This window comes from Osmia lignaria, chromosome 9 (assembly GCF_051020975.1).
Source record: "Osmia lignaria lignaria isolate PbOS001 chromosome 9, iyOsmLign1, whole genome shotgun sequence".
NCBI lineage: Eukaryota > Metazoa > Arthropoda > Insecta > Hymenoptera > Megachilidae > Osmia > Osmia lignaria.
In genome coordinates, this window is record NC_135040.1 from 5,881,929 (window position 1) to 5,902,672 (window position 20,744).

A 20,744-nucleotide genomic window follows, 5' to 3' on the forward strand; every position below is an offset into this window, starting at 1 on the left:
CTCGCGCTTAACGGGCGACACACTTTTCTCGAAAGTTTCGCGACAAAATTTGCGCTTCTTGAGAAAATATCGATCCACGATCGAATTTCTAGAAAAATAAGAGGGAAAATAAGAGGTTCGAAATCGTAATCGTCCAAGATTCGAATCATCGCGTCACCGAGGCAGTAGCGATCATAAAATTATAATCCTACGAAGAATTCGATGATATCTCAGCAAGACGAAGAGGATGTCGCATGACAATACGAGGAACGTCATCCTGCGGTGACTTACGTCAGGAACTATACTCATCGGTATAAATTAATCGCTTCATCCCCTCTGGCAAATGTAACCGATTCTACCAACCAACCTACTTACCTACCTACTTACCGCCTGAAATGATGCCCGATCGTACGATCGGTGGATCGGCGAACCGAGGTCGATTACGGAAGCAAGTATCCTTGTATCATCGCGTTCGACGAAAAGCTAGGAGTGGCGAGATTTCTAATAATCGTCTAGTAATAATCGGTGATCTAGCCGAGTTTTGGAACGAGTCAAATCGATCGATCTCACATCGATCTCATATATCACGAATCGGCGCCATTAATGCTTTCTAACGAATAGACGGCAATTCCATTACGATTAGCGTGGCCGGCTTTGTGGCGGGCTTTGTGCCGAGCGACTGGAATGTTTGAACAAGTGCGTGGGCGTGAACGAACCGTGGTCGGGGATGACGATTGTTCGGAGGCAGCCAGGTATATCCTCGTGCGTGTACACCGACACGATTGCCTCTAAACGCATACACACGAGCAACGGACGAGACAAGACGAAAACTCGGCTCCTCCACTCAACGGTGAGCATGTTTCCTGATGGGGTCATCAGCGCGAATTAACATACTGGGTGGACTCGTATGACACGCACACGTGCGCTTCTCTCTACCAACCTTTCCATCTGACTCTGTTCACCTTTCTCTTTTCTTCCCTATCCTCTCATTTTCTTCTCGTTGCTTTTCTTCAAAAAAAAAAAAAGAAGATTACCAACTCCTACTTTCATTGCCTCTGCTTCGTGCAGCTGAAAGCAGTGATTCGACCAAGAATTTGCGTGCCTTGGACGTATTGCGGGTACACTAGCAAACCGTAGATGGCGATAAAACACGAGGCGATAAAGGTAACTAAAAATGTGATAAAGCAACGACCATCACTTCGAGAAATCCGAGAAATCCGAGGAATCGAAGAAATCGTAAGCCAAGATTACTCTACCGGTTACGATACGAAACTTTTTATCAAAAAACAGTAGCGTCGATTTTTCTCGCGAGAAATGGAAATTGATCTCGGTTCGACGAATTCCGGAGGATGCGGGGACTGATCCCTCTCGAGGTTAGACGAATACAATAAGACAATTACGAGAAAAGGATGAAGAGAAAGATAGACGGATTAGACGGTAGTCGTCTGGTAGAGAGGTAAGCCCCAATCAGCTTTTACTCGCAAACGAATACCCGATGTATTTATCATAGGCTGTCTTCTTCGCATCGCAACAAACATATTTCCTCCCGATCTCCGGATCTATTTTCTCGTTCAAAGGCGTAAAAAGAATTTCTTCGCGTCTTCACGAATACGACACACGGCTCGACTCCAACGAAACATTTTTCCTTAAATAGCTACTAAAAGGTCGTTCCTTTGAGAGAAATTAATTTCATTTCACAACCACTTTGGTTGAATATCTCTGTCGTAAAATTTCCCCTGGAATCCTTGATACTTGTGCGTATATAACCAAACGTGTTCAAAACGAGCCCATTTATCTCTTATCACGAATCCGGCGTAATCGATTGCGTAACGTGAACGATCTTGATAGAGGATTCGAACGTTGGTTTAAAAATTGTCAAACTGCCACGCCAATGGGCAACGAATGCTGTCGAACCGACCGGTCCCCGATCGACGGGACGAAATTTGACAGGATACGGGGCGAGAAGGTAGAATGGAGATGCTCAGCGGGACATTAATACCTAGAGCTCGTGTGACGTGTCTTCTCGATTCGACTAGGAAACGTCCAACGTTTCTGCCAAATCTCACTTAGCAGATCAACCACCGATACGAGAATAGTGAATAGAAGAATTGGAGAATAAGGGAGAGACCAGGTAAGCAACGCGACTTGAACGAGAACACTTGTGTGTCGCTGATGCGTCCAATAACGCCAGAAACTCAACCGTGTAATCTGTTTGCTCTAGCCGTGTCAATAGCGCGCGTATTATTTGCTTTCCAGCAAAACCTCTTGCTCTCGACAGGATACATTGATTTTCTCTCAAGTGCCGAAAAATTTAAAAAATTGATTACAATTGATCGTATAAGGTGTAACACTCGTGCAACAGGGATAACAATTATCTTCCTTTAAATTGTTAGAAACTACTCGTTACTCGAACGTGGCTTCGGTTAATTTATTAATAGACGCATTAGTGAAATTACGAGCAAAGCATGGTGGTGCGTGTTTCGAGCGTGCTACTAGGAATCGCTTTAGTGAATATTTTTTCGCAAGGACGCGGTATTTGATGCCAGGGACACGCGAGCACCGAGCGTCTTCCTTTCACGCCTTTCTGCCCTTTCTGCCCTTTCTAGATCTAACATATCTGTCACAGCGATACCATCGAAACATCTGTTTGTTTAAACTTGAAAATATGTCCGCGCAATTCCAGCGACTGTAACGCGATATCTCACGGTGGAATAACTATCTGGAAATCGAGAACATCAAATGAACAGACTTGAAAAAACTCGTTCGAATTCTAGCAGAAGTTAGCGGAACTCATTGGAGATCCTTCCATTTCAACCGTATAAAGTTTAAAGAGATGAAAATTTTGAACAGAAATACATGAAGGCTCTAAACGCGACGGGTGACAGAGCATCGATCGGCCGCGTTTTACGCGCGAAATGATCGTGAAATGTCAGAATTTCAAAGGATGCGCCATAACCTTTCGTTCAAAGAAGACGCTACGCGAGCCGGTTTCAGGTGCCGTCTAGCCAGCGAACGCTGTCATATTATTGTATATGTCATTGAAATAATACACAATTGCATGTGCGTCGAGTCGCATGCCAAACGCATTGTGCAACTATCGCACCATCGTTAGAATCTCCTCTGTCAGGAATTTGACTAATGCCTGATTTCATCATCGACCGATCGAACTGTCCACGTCCGCCGAACTCTCGATCGCGATACTTGCATTGTGACAGCTTCTGACAAAACGGCATCGTTTTTCTTCGCACACCACGCTAACAACGATCGATGAACTATACTACGAGACACTTTGAGCGCCGGAAAAGATACCGAGAATAGATGCAGTATCGAAAACTTTTCGAACGACCGAATCTACCGAACGTATAGTCGTATCGTCGTTGATTTATGGCCATTAATTTTCTGGTCGGACACCGACTTTGACTCGGCGTACCATTAACTGTCCTATTCCACCGATCGAACGCTGGCCAACCTTGACGCGTTTATCGTCGAAACGTGTCTTTTCACCTTTCAGAAAATACATCGACCCTTCTTGTCTCATCCAGCTTCGTTCCGCTCCATTCTATGTAGTTCGTCTAATAGAAATTCTTGAAATTTTCAAATCGAACGTTTCACGCTCGATGCTAACGAATTCTTCCGGCGTAATCTAATTACTACCGATCTACCGTCTAATTTCATTCGTGTTCAATCGGTAAGTTTACGATGAAACTTAGCGGTTGTACGTATACGTAATTGCATAGTTTAGATCGCAGGTAGAAAGGTAGAAAATGCGGTAAACCAAAGGTAAAACGCGCACGTCCGTCCAATCGACCCCGAAACGAGGTTCGAGCGATGATTAATACCCATATTTGGGCGCGGTACAACTAGGACCGCGATCGCGTTAGGGCTACTTAACTCCGAATAAATCTTTCGAAAAGGTAGGGTGAAAGAGCCTTTCCATAGTGTATCCCGCCGAGTACAATCACGCCCCGCTATATAGAAATCTTGCTAATCGCGTTATCCTGATATTCCGATCTTTAAAAGCTTTCCATTTTTTTACGAATAGCCATGCTGGCAGGTGTCCCACCAATCGACCGATTCCTACCTGTCCACCAAAGACTCGGGATATGTCCACCACCATTGAGGGTGTGCTTCTTCGAAGGGAATCCCTTTGCTCGACGCGATGATGGGACCTAGTTAAATAAGGATCGAGAGATCCTCGTTACGAGTGGCATCGATGCAACCAACAGATATTTCCTAATAATATTGGCGAACGCGTTAACTGGCACAATGAAAATAAACATTGCATTAAAGATACGATCGTTTCATTTTTCCATCGATCGTTTACCTTGCTACCTATTTCCTGTTATTAACAAAGTAACTACGCTGCTCGAAGCCTTCTTTTTTCCTGTTTTTTAATTACTCGAGTAAATTACACTCGTGACACTTCTCGTTACCGATCACCGTGATCTTATAGATCGAACTAGTCGATTAAAAAACAGCTCGAGAAAAAGAAGGAAGGTACGACAGTGAATAAGAGAGATAAAGTCGAGTTCATTCCTATCCATCACCAATTATCGAGACATCCTTTTGTTGATATTTCCAAAGGTGATAGGGTCACGAACAACATAGTCACGGTAGACTGTAACGTCGGAAAAAGGAATTGTCGTCGGCTGAAAGTAGTCAAAGAGTTAGACGAAGAGAAGAGGGCGAATGTAGGAAACAGTGAGCTAGGAGGAAGAGAACGATGCAAACAAGAGGTGTAGGAGAAGGAGGAGAAGGAGGAGCAGGAGGAGGAGAAATAAAGAGGGAAAGGGAGAATATGGAGAGAAATAGAGAAGAAATGAGGAGAGGAGAGGAGAGGAGAGGAGCGCTATGGAGAGCGCTCACATCACATTCTAGGCTATTCCGCATTCTGTTCCCCCACTTTCCAGCGTTCACAAGCCACCGGCTCACCTCTACGCCTCCGTGACTGCTGGAAAAGTTGTATAACGAACACGTACGCGTGTACCTGACACGTACGTTCGCCTCATCCGAGTGTTTCCCATCTGGCTGTGTACGTACCTATGTACATATACTATGAACCCCTTTATACGAACACGGGGGCTACCTATGACACGAGGAACTCACCTGCGGGAACACGTTCGCCTATGTGTGCTGCTGCAAATTCACCAACAGCGGCACGGCCACCGAACGAACGACCAGCAACACGCGTACACTCACGGAGACACGCGTTTAAACTTCCTTCTTACTTAGCGTTGCCAATGTTGCCAATTCCTTTTCCCATTTTTCACCATCACCATTTTCAACGATCCATTAGACAAGGGCTGGATAAAGGGCTTTACCAGCTTAAAAAATCCTCGAGGCATAATAATAAAGCAAAAAGTCTACCAACGAGATGGCAAACTTTTACTATACTCATGTAAAACCCCTATATTTCCACACTAGGTACCTATAATAAAGTTATTTTAAAATTACGTTAGTTAGAAGAGCGCGTACATTTGTGCGATGGTATGGCCATGGAGAATGACAAAGAAACGAACTATGGAAAACTATAATAATAGGCGTATCTGTGCCAAGATTACTGGAAAACGTGCCAGTTTTCTCACGGATTGGCGGAACAACAGAAGCCTCTTTACCAAGTATTTTTCCTTCCCGCCGCGTCGACAGGTAACTGCATTAGAGCCGATTTCCTTTCGCGAGACTCACCAACTCGATCGCAATTATCGCTTTAAAGACATGTGGATGGCAATGAAAGTGACAGCGCGCGGATGTCGGTACGCGCGAGTAGGTACGTATGAAAATTATTCCGTACACACGATCAAACGATTACTATTTAAATTAGTTGCGCGAGTTTCAAACGATTGGAACGCTCTTCGAGAGACTCGACTGATTAGAAGAGAAGGCATCGTTATTCGGTTAAACGTACCTAGCGTACAGTCGCGAAGATATTCCTTTCGTTGCTATTGAAATCGGGTGGTCATAAATTTTCTACCACGATAATTTTTACAATCGTCTCGATTTCTTGATACACTTCAATAACACTGTTCGATCGATCAAACTCCTATCGATGAATAACGTTTAGGTAAACATCTTTGTTGGCAACGACGCTACGCGACGTGGCGGAGCACGACGATTCGATCGTTTCGAAGGATCTACAGCTAAAGCTTTCTCTCGGGACGTATCTTTAGACATTTTCGCTAGCGTGTTCGATTTCGAGAAGCCCCTGGCGATCCTCGATGTCTCGTAAGTAGGTATTCACGCTACACGCCCGTGTCCTTCTTATAAATCACGTCCTTGAAATCGACCGTGTAAGTAGATGCATGTATATCCGACTTTCGCTGTAAGTTCGAACAACAGTGCGAACCAGCTTGAAACTCGTGTCGCATTTTTACGCTTCGTTGCCTTGGTCGACAGACATTCGACAAAAAATAGAAAAGCAACGATCAACAGCAATCGATAGCAACGATTCACGATCAGCGGGAATTTGAGAACAGGCCGTTGACTCTTCGTAGCGTTTCCATCTTTTATATTCGCGTTCAACGAGAAAATGATTTTTAATCGACCGTTGAACGATACGCGAAAATATGGATCGGAATCGAACGCGAAACAACGTTCAGGCGCGGTGGAATTCCGAAAGGCAAGGACGTTTACTTTTCATAATACACACGGGACACAATATCGTCGACAATTTACAAACAATATAGCCCCCGAACGAGGAGACCTGGAGAACTGTGGCCGGATCGCTTTTAACCTACCTACTTCCCTGCCTGTCTGCCTACCTGCCAGAGATTCGTTTTATTAAACAATTTCCTACCACTCAGCCTTTATCGCGCAATGTTTAAACGATTTGGTCGAGTTGATTATCCATGACAATCGTCTGTTCGTCAAGGCGGGTGAATCCCGACGATAAATGTTTCGCGCAGGAAACACGGATCGGAAAGAAGAACGAACCGCTAATGATGAGTAAACTGTAAGAGAAAAGAATTCGGAAGTCGGGATCTGAATTTGAGTTAGGTACGCAAGGGACAAGGGAACAGCTGTCAAATCGTAGAAGGAGATAGGTCAGAGCATAGTCATTCACCTTGAAACGAGAAACGGATGAACTGAAGTACTATGTATACGCCATGCGAGTTTTCTAAAGACTCGATTCCGATAAATCGAGGCACGGGGAGCGTGTCGTGTGTTCCTTGCATCTGAAAACCGCTGGGTTTTGCGCAAGTTGCCGCGTGAACAGCTGGCGACAGTGAAAATGACCGTTCATAACCAGACGACATTCTCGATTTCAATGCCGCCCGGCTACGTTCGTATTCGATTTAGCGTAATTGCCGATCTCGATCGCACCTTTCTTCACTTTTTTTCCTTTCCTAGCCTTGCCTTGCCTTTCTTTTCGAATTCGACTAGGTCGAACGATATTAAACGCTACCCGCTAACACCTTCAACTTCCTGTATCGGTACTTGCAGAGAACCGATCGCGATTCGACGCTTAAAAGTATTTTAACCTAAACCATAACTGCTATAAGCTTGTATAGCAGAGTTTTTTGGAGAACCGTGCGTGTACGAATATTATTTGTTCGGTATCGGTTTATCGAAACGCGAAGCGTGTCTCTTGAACCACTTGTTCGTTCTATAGGCGATCGTGGCTTTTCGATTCCGATCGATTCCGATCATTTGTAAGCAAGCACACGCGAGCTGTAGCACTGTGTGTAATTTACCGGTTCGAGGACAACTTGTTTAAATTTGTTATTTTAAAAATCGCGATCGTCCGTATCTTTGAACGAACGATCGCACTGATCGTAGATGCAAACAATATTGAAAAAATTTCAAGGGTCTACATGTAAAAACAAGAAATCGTTTGCCGAATTGTATCGATGAGAAATCGTTACGTAAGGAGAAAGATCGAGCGAGAGCAGTCCGTTCGAAGTTCGAAGCTCTAAGCTTCGAATAGGTCCGATTTTTAAGGCGACTCTCGATAACGACGGAAAGGATAATCCGTGTAAATACGAAAAGCAAGTAATTGCAAACAATCTAATCTCAATGTGACATTGGCCGTAGTCCCATCTAACCTGCACCGACGTCTATCTTTTTACGAGAATACACGTATTACGTGTTTGCCGGTGATAAGCTGTTCTCCTCCAACCAGACTAAGAAAAGAAACACACAGGGTCGACTATGCGTTCTTTAATTCGCCATCTTGCAAACTTTGCTTACAAATTCACCTTCTACGTCCGATCGCTACCTTTCATGCTCCAATTTTACGATAATCCAATTGAAAATCGTCAAAATGTCTTCTCCTACTCCTTTTCTGGTTATTCACAAAAATTTTCTGTCTCAGCTTCAAATTACTATGCTTAGTACAATTTTGCTTCTTCTTATTCTGTTTGCTCTTTACTTTCAAGGACATTTTGATGCGTCAAAGCGTGGGAAAAGAATGCAAAGAGGAATATTCGCGAAAGAAGATAAGACCGCGCCGCGAATAACGTCGTAGCAGTATCGGCGTTTAAGTCTCGCGAGCGTCATCGGAAGTTAAACAGCGATCGAGTTGAAAAAAAGATCGGAAAGCACGAGTAAACACATCGTACCGGTCATGTAGGTTTGCTTTTCAGGTGGCGTTCTCACATCCACGGTGCCGTTCTAATCGTCGCACGATTCGCTCTTGTAACGTTCCACGTAACGTGACGCGATCGCGAATCGATACGCACACTTTGCTTCTCTATCGAAAGATACATAAAGGTTTGTGTGTTCAACTAAAGATCCGACGAAAACTTCTTATCGGAAACGATACTTATGATGCGTGAGTATTTGCAAATTCCTCTTTCCTCCCTCCGCTATTTCTGCGCGGTTCTTACGCAATTTCATTTCAAATTTCGATCAAGTAATTCCACTCCCATAAAGCTTTTCCTCGTAAATTCGAGGTAACGATCGGGGAAAATTTGTCGGAAAGCTCGCAAGTCGAAATTTCGACGACTACGTATACCGAAACCGAGACCACTGCTGGTTCGGTTTGTTCGGTGGATTATGGTTCACGATTCATGATTCACGATTCACGATTCGTGATCGTACCACATTCGATATCTACCGAGAGTCGGAAGAATCGAATGGGCGAAACGATGCGAGGCGAGGCGACCACGGTGTACAGTTGTATCGAGAAAGCTCCGGCTACTCTCTCTCTTCGACCGGCTCATGCACGAGCGGCGAATGCTGTGCTCCAGAGATAGCAATCTCCTTTCTTGACCTATATCCGTCTTTGCACCCTTGTGCAATTCACTCAAAAGGCGTCTCCGAAAATCACTGTGGTACACGACCAACGACGCGTTGAATTTTCCTATTTCTCTTTACACAAGGGTAGCTTTCTACCCTTTATCTTTTCCTTCCTTCCTTCCTTCCTTTCTTTTAGTTTCATACATTTCACCAAAGGGTATATCGAACATTCACTCTCGATACTCGTGAAATATTCTAAATAACTTGTCCGAGAAAGCTGTTATCGATGTTGTATTCGATCTAAAGCACGTCAAAGCTGATTGGTTCGCGATCGCGCGAGACTGGACACACGCTTGACACTACCTTCTGTATCTTGGCTGCGCGAAGAAAGGATTTACATGCGTTTCACGGTCCCCGGCATCGCTGACACGATTGCTACGCAGCCGAGAGACACGTAGAATGCGTGTCGGTACGCATCTTAAAAATCACTGCTCACCGGTCTTCCTGCACGCCGCGGTACGCCCTGAAGGCTAAAGACCTTCTTCGGAACTTTTCTCCCAAGACTAACAGCAAGAAAAAGGCTTAAGCGCAGTCAGCCTTCTCCTTTTTCTTCTTCTTCCGTTAAAATTCGTTTCGCGCCAACCTTCCACCACCGATAACCCTCCTGTTGTACATCGTTACAATTTTTCGACTGTCAATTTTCATATCAATTTCAATTTTTTCAATTTTCGTATCACCAAGACGATATACTTGTATTCGCTGTAACGTGCAATTACCGACTTATATCGATAGACATCGTTAAAATACGTCATATTTCGTAACGGTCTCGGTTGGATCGGTTACCAGCGATCCGATGAGATGCGATGGGATGCGATGAGATGCGATGCGATGCTATGCGATGCTATGCGAACCGACACGAACCACGGTGCGTGTACTCGGTGCAGTAGATATAAATTTCCCTGATCTGCAGTACCGTAGGTCAACGTTCAGAGAGAATTCCACACTCGGACTCATCATCCTACCTACTCCGTCTTTCTATCTTCGTTTAGAAGTCGGCCGCGCACGGCCGTGTGCACGCCCAACCGACACCAACGTCCATCGTCAACGTGATTCGACTGGCTGCAACATCGATCGATCGATTCCATTGAAATTTTGTCCACTGAATTCTAGTACCGATGTTTAAAAGTTTCTCCTTGCATTCTATACCCTTGCGAAACTTCTGAAACGCTACTCAAAACGAATGGATAAATTCTGCGGGTAAAAAAGTATCAAGAACTTCGTATGTTTTCTCGCTGTAGTTTCAAGCAAACGATTTACCAAAAGGCGATACGATCGCAAAAATGAAACCACGCGATACGTCCGGAGGACCGTCGGCCTTTACGTAATCAGCGAGCCGAGAAAGTAGCCCAAAGTCTGCTTGTTATAAATCATTCGTTCAACAACAACGACGCCGATACGCTTCGACCGAATCTCTGAACCTCCTATCCGTAGGCGTACGGTCGGCTAAACAAACCTACTCTTTTACACGTTTATCGAGGCGAACGGTACTCCAAAATTTCATCTCCCAAATGATTTTCAGATTTGATCGTTCGACGATCAAACGAGCCTACAGAGGCTCGTTTCCGTGTTCCGTGATTAACCAGGTAGTCGAATAATCGGATGGTCGGATAGTTGGATAGGGCATGGCAGGTTAGGCGAGGCTAAGATCTTTGCGAGAGAAGGGTAAGGTAAGGTAAGGTATGGCAAGGTAACGAAGAATCCTGCAGGCTATGCAAGAAGGAAAGGAGGAAAGGAGGAAAGGAAGAAAGGAGAAAAGGAGAAAAAGAGAAAAGGAGGAAAGAGGGAAAGAAGGGACGTACGAGGCCCCGGGCGCCGCGAGCATAACGGTATCTCGCAAGAGAGCGCAAGAGAATACAGGAGAAACGGATAATCAACTAGCCTCCGCCCAACCGAAAACCTTTTGCATCTTTCATAATCTCTTCTCTCTCAAGTAACAATAATTAACTGGCAATAATGTTACACGGCATACGCGATCGCTATACGCTTTTCCAAAGCAATACTCCATTTTTCCCGCTTTGGGATGCAATAGATTAATTGTGAAAGCTTATCAATAACGTCAGAAAAGAAAAGAAGAGGAGTTTCAGAAAGAGATTTCTGATCGACATCGAGAAACTTGAGACATCGTCGATAATTATAATCGACGAAGCGAGGTAGTTGTTGGAATGGAACGAATTGAGTTTTCGGGACGCGTACGGGTCGGATTTTTCGCAGTAGCATCCAACATGTCGAGGGAAGCTCGATGCCGAGCCATTAAAATCCAACTCATTAGTATGAAGAGCGCAATGTCGCTTCACAGTTATTACAGCAGATACACCGATGCTTTACAATCCGTCCTCAGTGTTAGCTCGTAATGCTAATGTGTTATACAGCCGAGACTTCCGTGCAGGCTACAAAGCGCTTCTTTGCGGACATTAAGTATGCAATGCCACGAGGTTGCCTCCTATGAGGTCTTTGCTGCTTCTTACTTGCTTACAACACCCTTATTGTGCCAACGCCGTTGCTCGATTTTCCAGTTTCTCCTCTTTCCTCTTCTTTCGTTTGTTTACACTCGTTTTCTCGATAACCATCGTATCTTTCCTCTTCATAGTGTTTAGTCTTGCAAAGATCGTGTTATACATAAGTTAAGTAAGTAAGTAGGTGTATCGTTTATCAACTTATACGATTCCTAAGATCAATCTGGCTAGCGAAAGTAACTTGAATTAATCTCATAAAAACAAATAAATTCGAAGCCAAGCGACGCTTTGTCTAATTGTAAGTAAATCCAACCTGTAACCCTTTCGATCTTCTGTCAACTGGAACGCGCCTCTGCGCGGAAACGTACTCTTTCTCCTCTTTTCGTCGTGTTATTCGAAAAAAGTTGAATTGCAAGAAGCTAAAGGGATAGCAGGTAGCTTGATACTAGAACAGAAACGCGTCCTGATGTGCTCGAACGTAATCGGTGGGTGCGTTTGGTTCAAGCTTTTCACGCTTCGCGACGCGCGTCATATCTGTTTCCTGGGGATCGTGACCCGTGACTACTAACCACCAAAACGCTTAAACGAACGCGCTCAAACGAGAGAAAAGGGTCGCGCGTCCGTTCAACCGTCCGTATCACGGAATCGGTTCCATGATCGAAAGTTTTAGCAAACCACACAAGCCAAACAAAAGATCGTCGAGACTTTGCGCTTACGAGCGAATCGAAAAAGTACCCGGGGAATGGTAGAAGGGGATTGGGCGATGTGTCTCAGGTCAGAGGGAACGGAACGAAGCAACCGCTTCGCGATACGCGAACTCGAATCTATTATGGCAACTCGCGAACAATAACTCTTCCTCCACTCTCGGCATTTAATGGCCGTCCATCTATTTAACGAGAAGGAAGAGGAAGTGGCTGATGGGTAGATAGGTCGAACGTTTTGTAACTAATTTCGTGAGTAAATTGTCCGTAACATTGGTTCGGTACAATCCAAACGTAACTAAATGTAACGACAACGAAACGGGGTTGCCGTGCCGGGGAGTCGATGCGCAACTACTCTACGATCTTTGCAATCATCGTTCAACGAATCAAGCAATTCGTGTAAGTACCAATTACGATTTATAAATTGTCGATTAACGCGATTTTCCTAAGACAATTAATGCCAAAAGTAATTGTACAGATAATATTGACATCGCACGAATGAAACGATGGTAAGAAAGTTTGCTGAATCGAAGAAAATGGAGGAACAAAACGTTGAAGACGGCCCTGTATACGCTAGACGCGTGCAACGCAGGTAACTGCACACCCACCCACTCGTCCGCGAGCGATTCATCGTGACTCACTGCAAGCAGCTCACCGGCACGATACTCTCTCGAATAAGTAAGCATACATATAATACCAGTCACCCAAGCTGCGGCCTCTTCCGAATCTCTCTACTTTGTCAAGAATCAGAGACAACGGCGCGGCGCTTCTTCCTTTCTTCCTTTTACCTGACTCACTCTCGACGAATCGTTAATCGAGTTCGGAAACGTTCGCTCCGACCCCGACGTCGACGCCGTTTCGTTTCGAGACTCCCCTTGCTAACGCGAGAAAGAAACCGAGATCAAATAATCGAATCGGTTTGGTAACGTTAAACGCGTGAGAGAGTTTCCCTCCGAGCAAACACGATCGACCTCATATTTTAGCTCAGTGAACTTTGACTCTAATGTTAATTACGTTTGTTCTCCGCTCGAACGTTCAGCGAAATAATCGGTAGAACGATAATCGTACGCAGAGCTGAAACGAAGGGCGGTGAACCGTGGAAATGGTTCGTCCGGTGGTAGCCGGGATGCCCTTTCTGCCTGACCACGATAATCGTGGATTTCCGTCCGCTTATTATCTTACGCGAGTCACAATACGTTCAGATTGCGTCCTGGTAACGGCTAATTAGCAACGAAATAGTGTTTTCTGCGACCGCGACCCGACGCTCTTATTCTCTCGCTACTCCGCGAATAGATTGTTTTACGCGGGAAAATTTCACGACATAAACTTACTGTTATCTCGTTTTCATCGAATCTTCCGATGGATACGGCGCGAATTTCACTCGCCAAAAGCTAGTATCGATAACGGTATCGATAAACCGGTTTTATATTCTAACTACAACACACCGGTGCACCTCACCATTGAAAAATTCATCAACGATTTCGCTTCGCGAAAACTGGCTACATATCTCGCCGCGTACGATCCGATCTCTAGCGAAAAGCTCAAAAAAAGTAAACTGTCGAATTTCAAACAACTCCTTTGTCGATTTCTAATCTATCGATATCCACGTTGAAATCGATCACCGCTGACTATATTTAGAAAATTGTCGATTAATATTCGAATCTCGCCTCGATGTTGCCTAAACAACTGTTACGTGACACGATCCGACAAAAATCCTTAACAATATTCGACATTCGACATTCATTATTATTCTTTAACCGTTAAAAATCAATTTCGCGTTAAAAGCGATGCGACGCGACACGCGTCGTTTCCGATCACCTCGTGTTCTTAGGACAGAGGAAAGGGCAAAAAAACTCGTCGAATCCCTTTAACGAGATAGCTGAAAGGCCTAATTTGAAAAAGGCATAATACAGGTAAATAGAGAGAAGGAACGAAGAAGAGGGTGGCGAAGGATGGTCGAGCAAGCGAGTAGAATACAAACAGACACAAAGGGAAACGCACAAATACGGCCACGTTTCGGAGTCGGTCGGCTCGGTAAGGTGGAAAGGCGTGCGACGCGTGTCCCGGACGGACGGCGTATCAAAGGATATTTGCCTTGTCAACAACGCGGTTTTATGTGGAAACGCCGCTACGTCTAAAAGAGAAGAACGATCACTTGGGCCAAGATAATGGTAATGGCCGTTATTACTTTGCTCCATTATTATTATTATTATTATAACTACTACTACTATTGTCATCATTATTAAACGGTCCAACGCCTCGTTGGTCCTTATCAGCACGATCGAACGATCTCAGCGATGCAAATACCATCGAAACATAAATAAATTTTAATTTCCCGAGAATTTCCAATCGTGTTCACTATGCTCATCGATACCATAATTTGTCGAGTGAACACGCGGTCAACGATTAGGCTGCGTAGCTGCTATGCAGAGAAATAAAAGACAATGTTTTCCTTTGCAAGAAAATCAAGAAAAGCACGAAATACGAATAAAAGGTATAGATGATCAAGATAGCCGTGAAAATCTAGAGGAAATGGTAGGAAATGGTATAATAAGCTTACCTGCATTTGCAGCCAGGAGTAATCGATGTAGGTGGTTGTGGTGGTGGCGGCGGTGACAGCGCCGGCGACATTGGTCGCAGAGATCTGTTGCCAGTTGTCCTGACCGGTACAGCCGAGTACCGGCAATCCGTCGGGTTGACCCCGATCCGGTACTATCTGATCGGCATACTGATAGGGTGGCTGAATCGTCGGCTGTCCGCCGGAAGGCAAACTCGCTGGATGAGGGTGCTGGGCCCCCGAGCCGGCACTGGCGGGCAAGCAGCACACGCTCACGTCCATCCGTGGTGGCGGAGAATCGTAGAAACGTTGCTGCTCCGGCTCTGGCCCTACCTCAGGCCCTGCCTCTAGCACTGCTTGCTCCCAAATCGACCTCCCAACGGTTAACCCTCGCGGAACCATTCAACTCGCGACCACCAGCTTCCTTCCTTCCGTCCTTCCTTCCTTCGTTTCTTCCTACTTCCTACTTCCTACTTCCTATTTCTTGTTTATCCTTTAACGATCACTACTCTTACGTTTCGTCACACTTCCACAAATCTCCTTCTTTTGCTCAACTTTTCTTCCCTTTAGTATTTCATTCGCTCGGTTTCTACAACCACCTACGTCGCAAATCGTGCGACTCCGTTTGGTCAAGAGATCAAACTGAAACCTTGCGGCTGGATAACGTTAACAATGTTGCGTTTAAACAACCAAACACTCGATCGTCAATTTTTTTTTTTTCAATTACCGTCCAGCTTTACAATAGCAACGCATTATGGAACACAAAATAACCTCTTTTCCGTCGATTTTCGCCGCGGATCGACTAGCTTGACGACCGTTTCGGGTAATGAAACGCGGTACCATGTTTCACGTCCAATATCTCACGCTATACACGTGTTTAGTAAACAAACGCGAATCGTCACTCGTCTATACCGCACCGTTTCAATGCTCCTTCAACGATGCCATCTTAATTTTCTCGATATACTTCTTTGGTCCGCGAACAAATAAATTTTTCGAATATTTATTTTCTTCGAAAGCAGACAATCCTAAAAGTCTCGCGTCCTACGAGCAACGTATGATCGCGTCGCGCAACGCTTAACGAAGAAATTTGCGACATCGTCAAACTTGTCCTCCTTTCTTCCTTTCTTCCTTTCTTTGATCTTCTTCTTTCGTTGTCATGTACCGACAGATCTTTCGATTTCACGATCTCTTCCTGCACCATTCGTTCAAACGAACTACGTAGGTGGACCTATTCGCTTTGATTTTCTGCTTTCGTACATCATGCGTCATGCTTGTCGAAAGAACCGCGAACGAAGACGACGTCGACCTGCCGCTGCTCTTTCCAAAGCCAAGCTACAGCGGCAGGTTCCGCGGCGATAGCGAGACATGAATATTGTTTGCGATTCACCGCGTCATCGATATTCTCCAGTATTCCGGTGTTTGATTTTTTCTCGAATCGCTTTCACGATCGAACATCGATGAACGCCAAATTTACGATTCCACTGTTATGTTCTCGATCGATTCACCTCAACTCACTTGTTCAACTAGATTCCTCGAATATCCTCGAATATCACCGAAACGGATGCGAACGAATCTTCTTTTAAAGAAACGAAATCAACTGGATGTCATATGTCAACACTTGACATAGCCGCATTATCGATAAACGATCAACGATCAACGAACGATATTTAGCAAAAGCTTCCGTTCCAAAATCACTAGCGGTCGAATAAGTTACAAGCAACGAAACATTGACAGATCGATCGCTGATCGGTTGATACGGTCGCGTCTTATCACGAACACCGTCGACGCATGACAACCGAACACTCGTAGTAGCGAAACGCGGCGAACGAAGAGGAAGAGGTGGAGAACGCGACGGCGTAGGAGAGGAATCACAAGGGGTAGGAGCAAGAGGAGGAGATGGAGGTGGAGATGAAGGTGGAGGTGGTGGTAGTGGTGGTGGTAGTAGTGGAGGTGGAGCCGGAGAAAGAGAAAACACCGAAAGAGAGAAACGAAGGTCGAATTATGCGATTACCATGAGGAAGTTGAAGGGTAGTCTCGAAGAGGTGCCGTAAGGTTTAATGGATTTTAACCACTACCGTATCGAAAGGAGCACGGCGGCAACGACCACCACCACCACCACGACCACGACCACGATGATGATGACGATGACGACGACGGTGAAACATGCATGTGCGATGACAGTCCACCGGTATAAATCGACTCGATCAAACAACCTTCCTAGTTAATAATAGCACACGCTTTCGTTAACGCGTCGTTAATCTTTTCCTGTTCGGTCTATTTTTAATAACGTAGTTAAAAGAGCGACAAAGAGGAACGAACCAATTAATGGATACGTAAAATCATTTGGAGATAATTACGAGTAACAGGAACGGTTACGCAGGAGAAACACGTTCCAAAGTATCGACGTAAAAACAACAATAACAACGACAGCAACTATGACGGCGAGGCATCAGCAGCAGCAGCGGTGGTGGTAACGATGACAAGTGATGACGATGGTGGTGGTAGTAAATACAGATGATGATAATGATGGAAATAGTGGCGGTGGTGGCAGTGGCGGTAGTGGCAACGGTGGTGAAATATTAGCGGTGGTGGTAGCGAAGATGGTAGTGGTTCCAATGGATAGCAATAGAGGCGAGGAAAAGTGGTGGTAGCGGTGGTAGTGGAAACAAGGGTGGCGAACGCAACTGGTACTCGCAACGCGATACTGGCACACTCCTGATGTCACCTACGCGCATGCGCGAATGCGTGTCGTCAAGGCAACAGTTCCGGAGTAACTGCCTGGTGAACGCAGCCCTCCACGGACCATGCTCTTCTCGCAGGATCTCCCTCTCTTTTGCTCTCTCCCGTCCTCTCTCTCTCTCTCTCTCTCTCTCTCTGTCTACGTGACCCTATCTCATTCTATCTCGTATACACGCTCTTCGCGTTTCTCATTCTTTTTCACTGACTTGATCGCTCCCTTTCACTCTTTACCCTCGCATATCTACACTTCTGGCTTTTGCTTCTGGCTGGCTCACGCCCCAGGCGCGACCGATCCAAGCGGTCTAGCCGGCCATCAAACACGCCCCCGTCCCGTCGCGTCGTTTATCTTCCCTCTCGCTCCTTACCTTCATCTTCCCCTCTAGTATTGCTCTCATCCTCTTTGCTACTCTACTACCATCGTCTCTTTCTTTTCATCCTCGGTGCCTTCTCCTTTTTCCTCTCGTTACATTTTTATCCACGACAGACTCTTTCCTCCATTGTCCTCTCTGTCCCTCCCTCTCACTTTGTCTCCCACCCCTTCGCCTGTTCGTCGTTCCTTCTTCTTCGTCAAATTATAATCTCTTTCCCTCTCTTTGTATGTGTATGTGTGTGCCCCCACCCCCCTATCTCTCTCTCTCTCTCCATCTATCTCTTTGTGTACACCCGCCCTCTTTCCTTTTTCACCTTCGCCTCGTTCCTCTCGAAAAGTCGCTCGTTTTCGATCTCCATTTCGCTCGAATCGCTAAACAAGACGGTGTTATTTATTCTCGAGAACACGATTATCGCTATGAGCTATCAAATGACTCCTTCCATCCACGACTTTGGCACACTTCACCTTGATCGTTGCTTCGTCTTTTGCCCCATTTTTTACCTTGTTTCTCGACACGGTATCGACCCTTGCGTCGCGTCTCTAACCCTCTGACGTCCTTGTTGAAATTTTACGAACATCGAAACCAATTTTTCTATCCCGGCCTTAATTTTTCCTACTCTTTCAATTTTCTACGTAACTTCTAACATCTTCCTGCTGTGTTCTTCACAATGGAGACTGGTCGCAAATTTTTCGTACGGCCATGGCTGAAGCCGCGGAAACGCGCACCGCGGAACTTCTCTTTTACTTACTTTGTCCAGTCCCGTTGCGCTCGTGCGGCTCGTGGACACGATCCTCCGTCTTCGTCTCTTCTTCTCCCCATCTTCTACTCGGACAACGGGAACGGCCATAACCATTCCGCCAACGCTCGTCTGACGTCACCTTATATACACCACAACCGCTAATGTCTTCTCTCTTATTTCGTTCGGCATCACCTTCATCGAGAATCGACAATCGGGATGATAACCTTTTTACCTTCACGCTAAAAAAGAAAAAACACTCATAGTATTGCTTTTGATCCAACGGTTGTGCTTTCTGTTTTGCAAACAAACGTCAAACTAACGATCAATGGTAAAAAAAAATACTTCGAATCTGATCGAATTTGGAGCAGGACGAAGCGCAATGTACTACTTGTATGTAGATACTTACGTATGTAATATAGGTAGACGGCAATAAGCATCTCGAATCTCTCCCCTCCCACGGTGTCAGAGATTCCCTTTCTCTTTAGATTGTGAAACGATTTTCTATCGTGGCGCTTTAGCTTTGCGGATTTATTATATATGCAACGAGTTACGCAAATTACGACAAAGTGCAAATATTTCACATGACCTGCACCTGCATGACTCCCCTTTTTCCTACGCGCGATCATTTAAACCGAGCGGACGGGTGAATCGTAATCGACGATCGTCTTACCACGGATTTTTAATCGTCAGACTTTTTTTTCATTCTAACCCTGATTGAAAAGAAAATTTTCCAAAAAGCTTATACGAAAAGAATTTCAATCGCAACTCGTTCCATTTGCAACTAATTGTAACTATGTATTCGTTGAAAGAAAGGATGCAAAATAAACAAAAGTTCTTTTTTTTAAATACCTCACATCAAGTATTGCACTTTACAAGCTGAAATACAAGAATTAGAAAATTAGTACGTAATTATGTTAACTATATTAATTATATTAAACTATATTAATATACCTATTTATTATATGATAATTTTCTTTTTGTTATTTCTTCTCGCCAACATTTTTACGGTATAATCTCTGCAAACTCTCGATTGTTTGTTTAGTTTCCTTTTCCCAACGTTTCATCCATGAGAGCGAAAAGTTGTTTGTGTTAAAATCCAAGGGGGCTGAAAGAGAATTTAAAAGAGAAAATGCAATAAAGTGGCTAGGTAACTTGTCAAAAGTCGATTCGATCCGCGGGGTCATGGAAGCGACGAAGTAGAATTCCTGTTGCATCACCGACCAGACGAATCCCCACTATCAGCACGGAAGCAACGCAACTTATGAATGGGAGTATTCGCCCATTGGTCGGTTCCGATAGCCAATGGCTGACTGTATGCGGCCCTCTTTGCGCGATTCCGCGCAAGTTCGCCACCTAAATCTCGACACCGATAAACACCAGATAAACACGAGTCCGTTCGACTCGGTAAAGTTTGAACCATGTGTCCTTATGTGTATATGTACAATTTTCTTTAAGCCTCTCCATCCCCCATTACCATCCCCCTCATCCCATCCCACCACACGCTTCCCTCCCGCCTTCTTTTCTTCCTTTTCCCTTTCCTTTACAATTTACTTGATTTATTTCAATCGAATCAATCGAGAAAACGTAACATGCTTTCAATAGAAAAAGCATAGTCGATAATCACCCACATTTAATTATAATACATTTGATCAATTTGATTGTGCAAATAATATTTAGTAGGTATTTCGTATAGTTAAGACATCTCCGTACAAATCAATAATTTTCCAATGTTTCATACGAATTATATCAAAAACTACATATAAAGAATTTAATTATTTAATAAATCTGTTCATTGCCTTACTTTGTTGACATGTTTCGTAAAATAAATCTATAATTTATTATTAAATTATTACAAATTCAAGTGTTCTGTTTCGGAACCTTAACAAAATGGCGAACTTTCGTGACCAAGATCGCGCAATGATTAAAATCAGATCGTTTCATATTTAAGTTAAAAACTAAATAATCATG

At 44.5% G+C, this 20,744-nt stretch overlaps 1 protein-coding gene across 6 annotated transcripts in view; it reads right to left on the bottom strand.

Moving 5' to 3' along the window:
- Window positions 1-17,699, bottom strand: part of LOC117603726 (uncharacterized) — a 35,485-nt gene extending 17,786 nt beyond the window's left edge. For 3 of the 6 annotated variants that reach the window (XM_034323193.2, XM_034323201.2, XM_034323207.2), the window contains exon 1: window positions 14,931-17,646. In XM_034323193.2, coding sequence (XP_034179084.2) covers window positions 14,931-15,329 — 399 coding nt within the window. In that variant the 5' untranslated portion in view covers window positions 15,330-17,646. The other 3 variants (XM_034323177.2, XM_034323185.2, XM_034323168.2) reach the window with 3 other exon arrangements.
- Window positions 17,700-20,744: the final 3,045 nt, after the last annotated feature.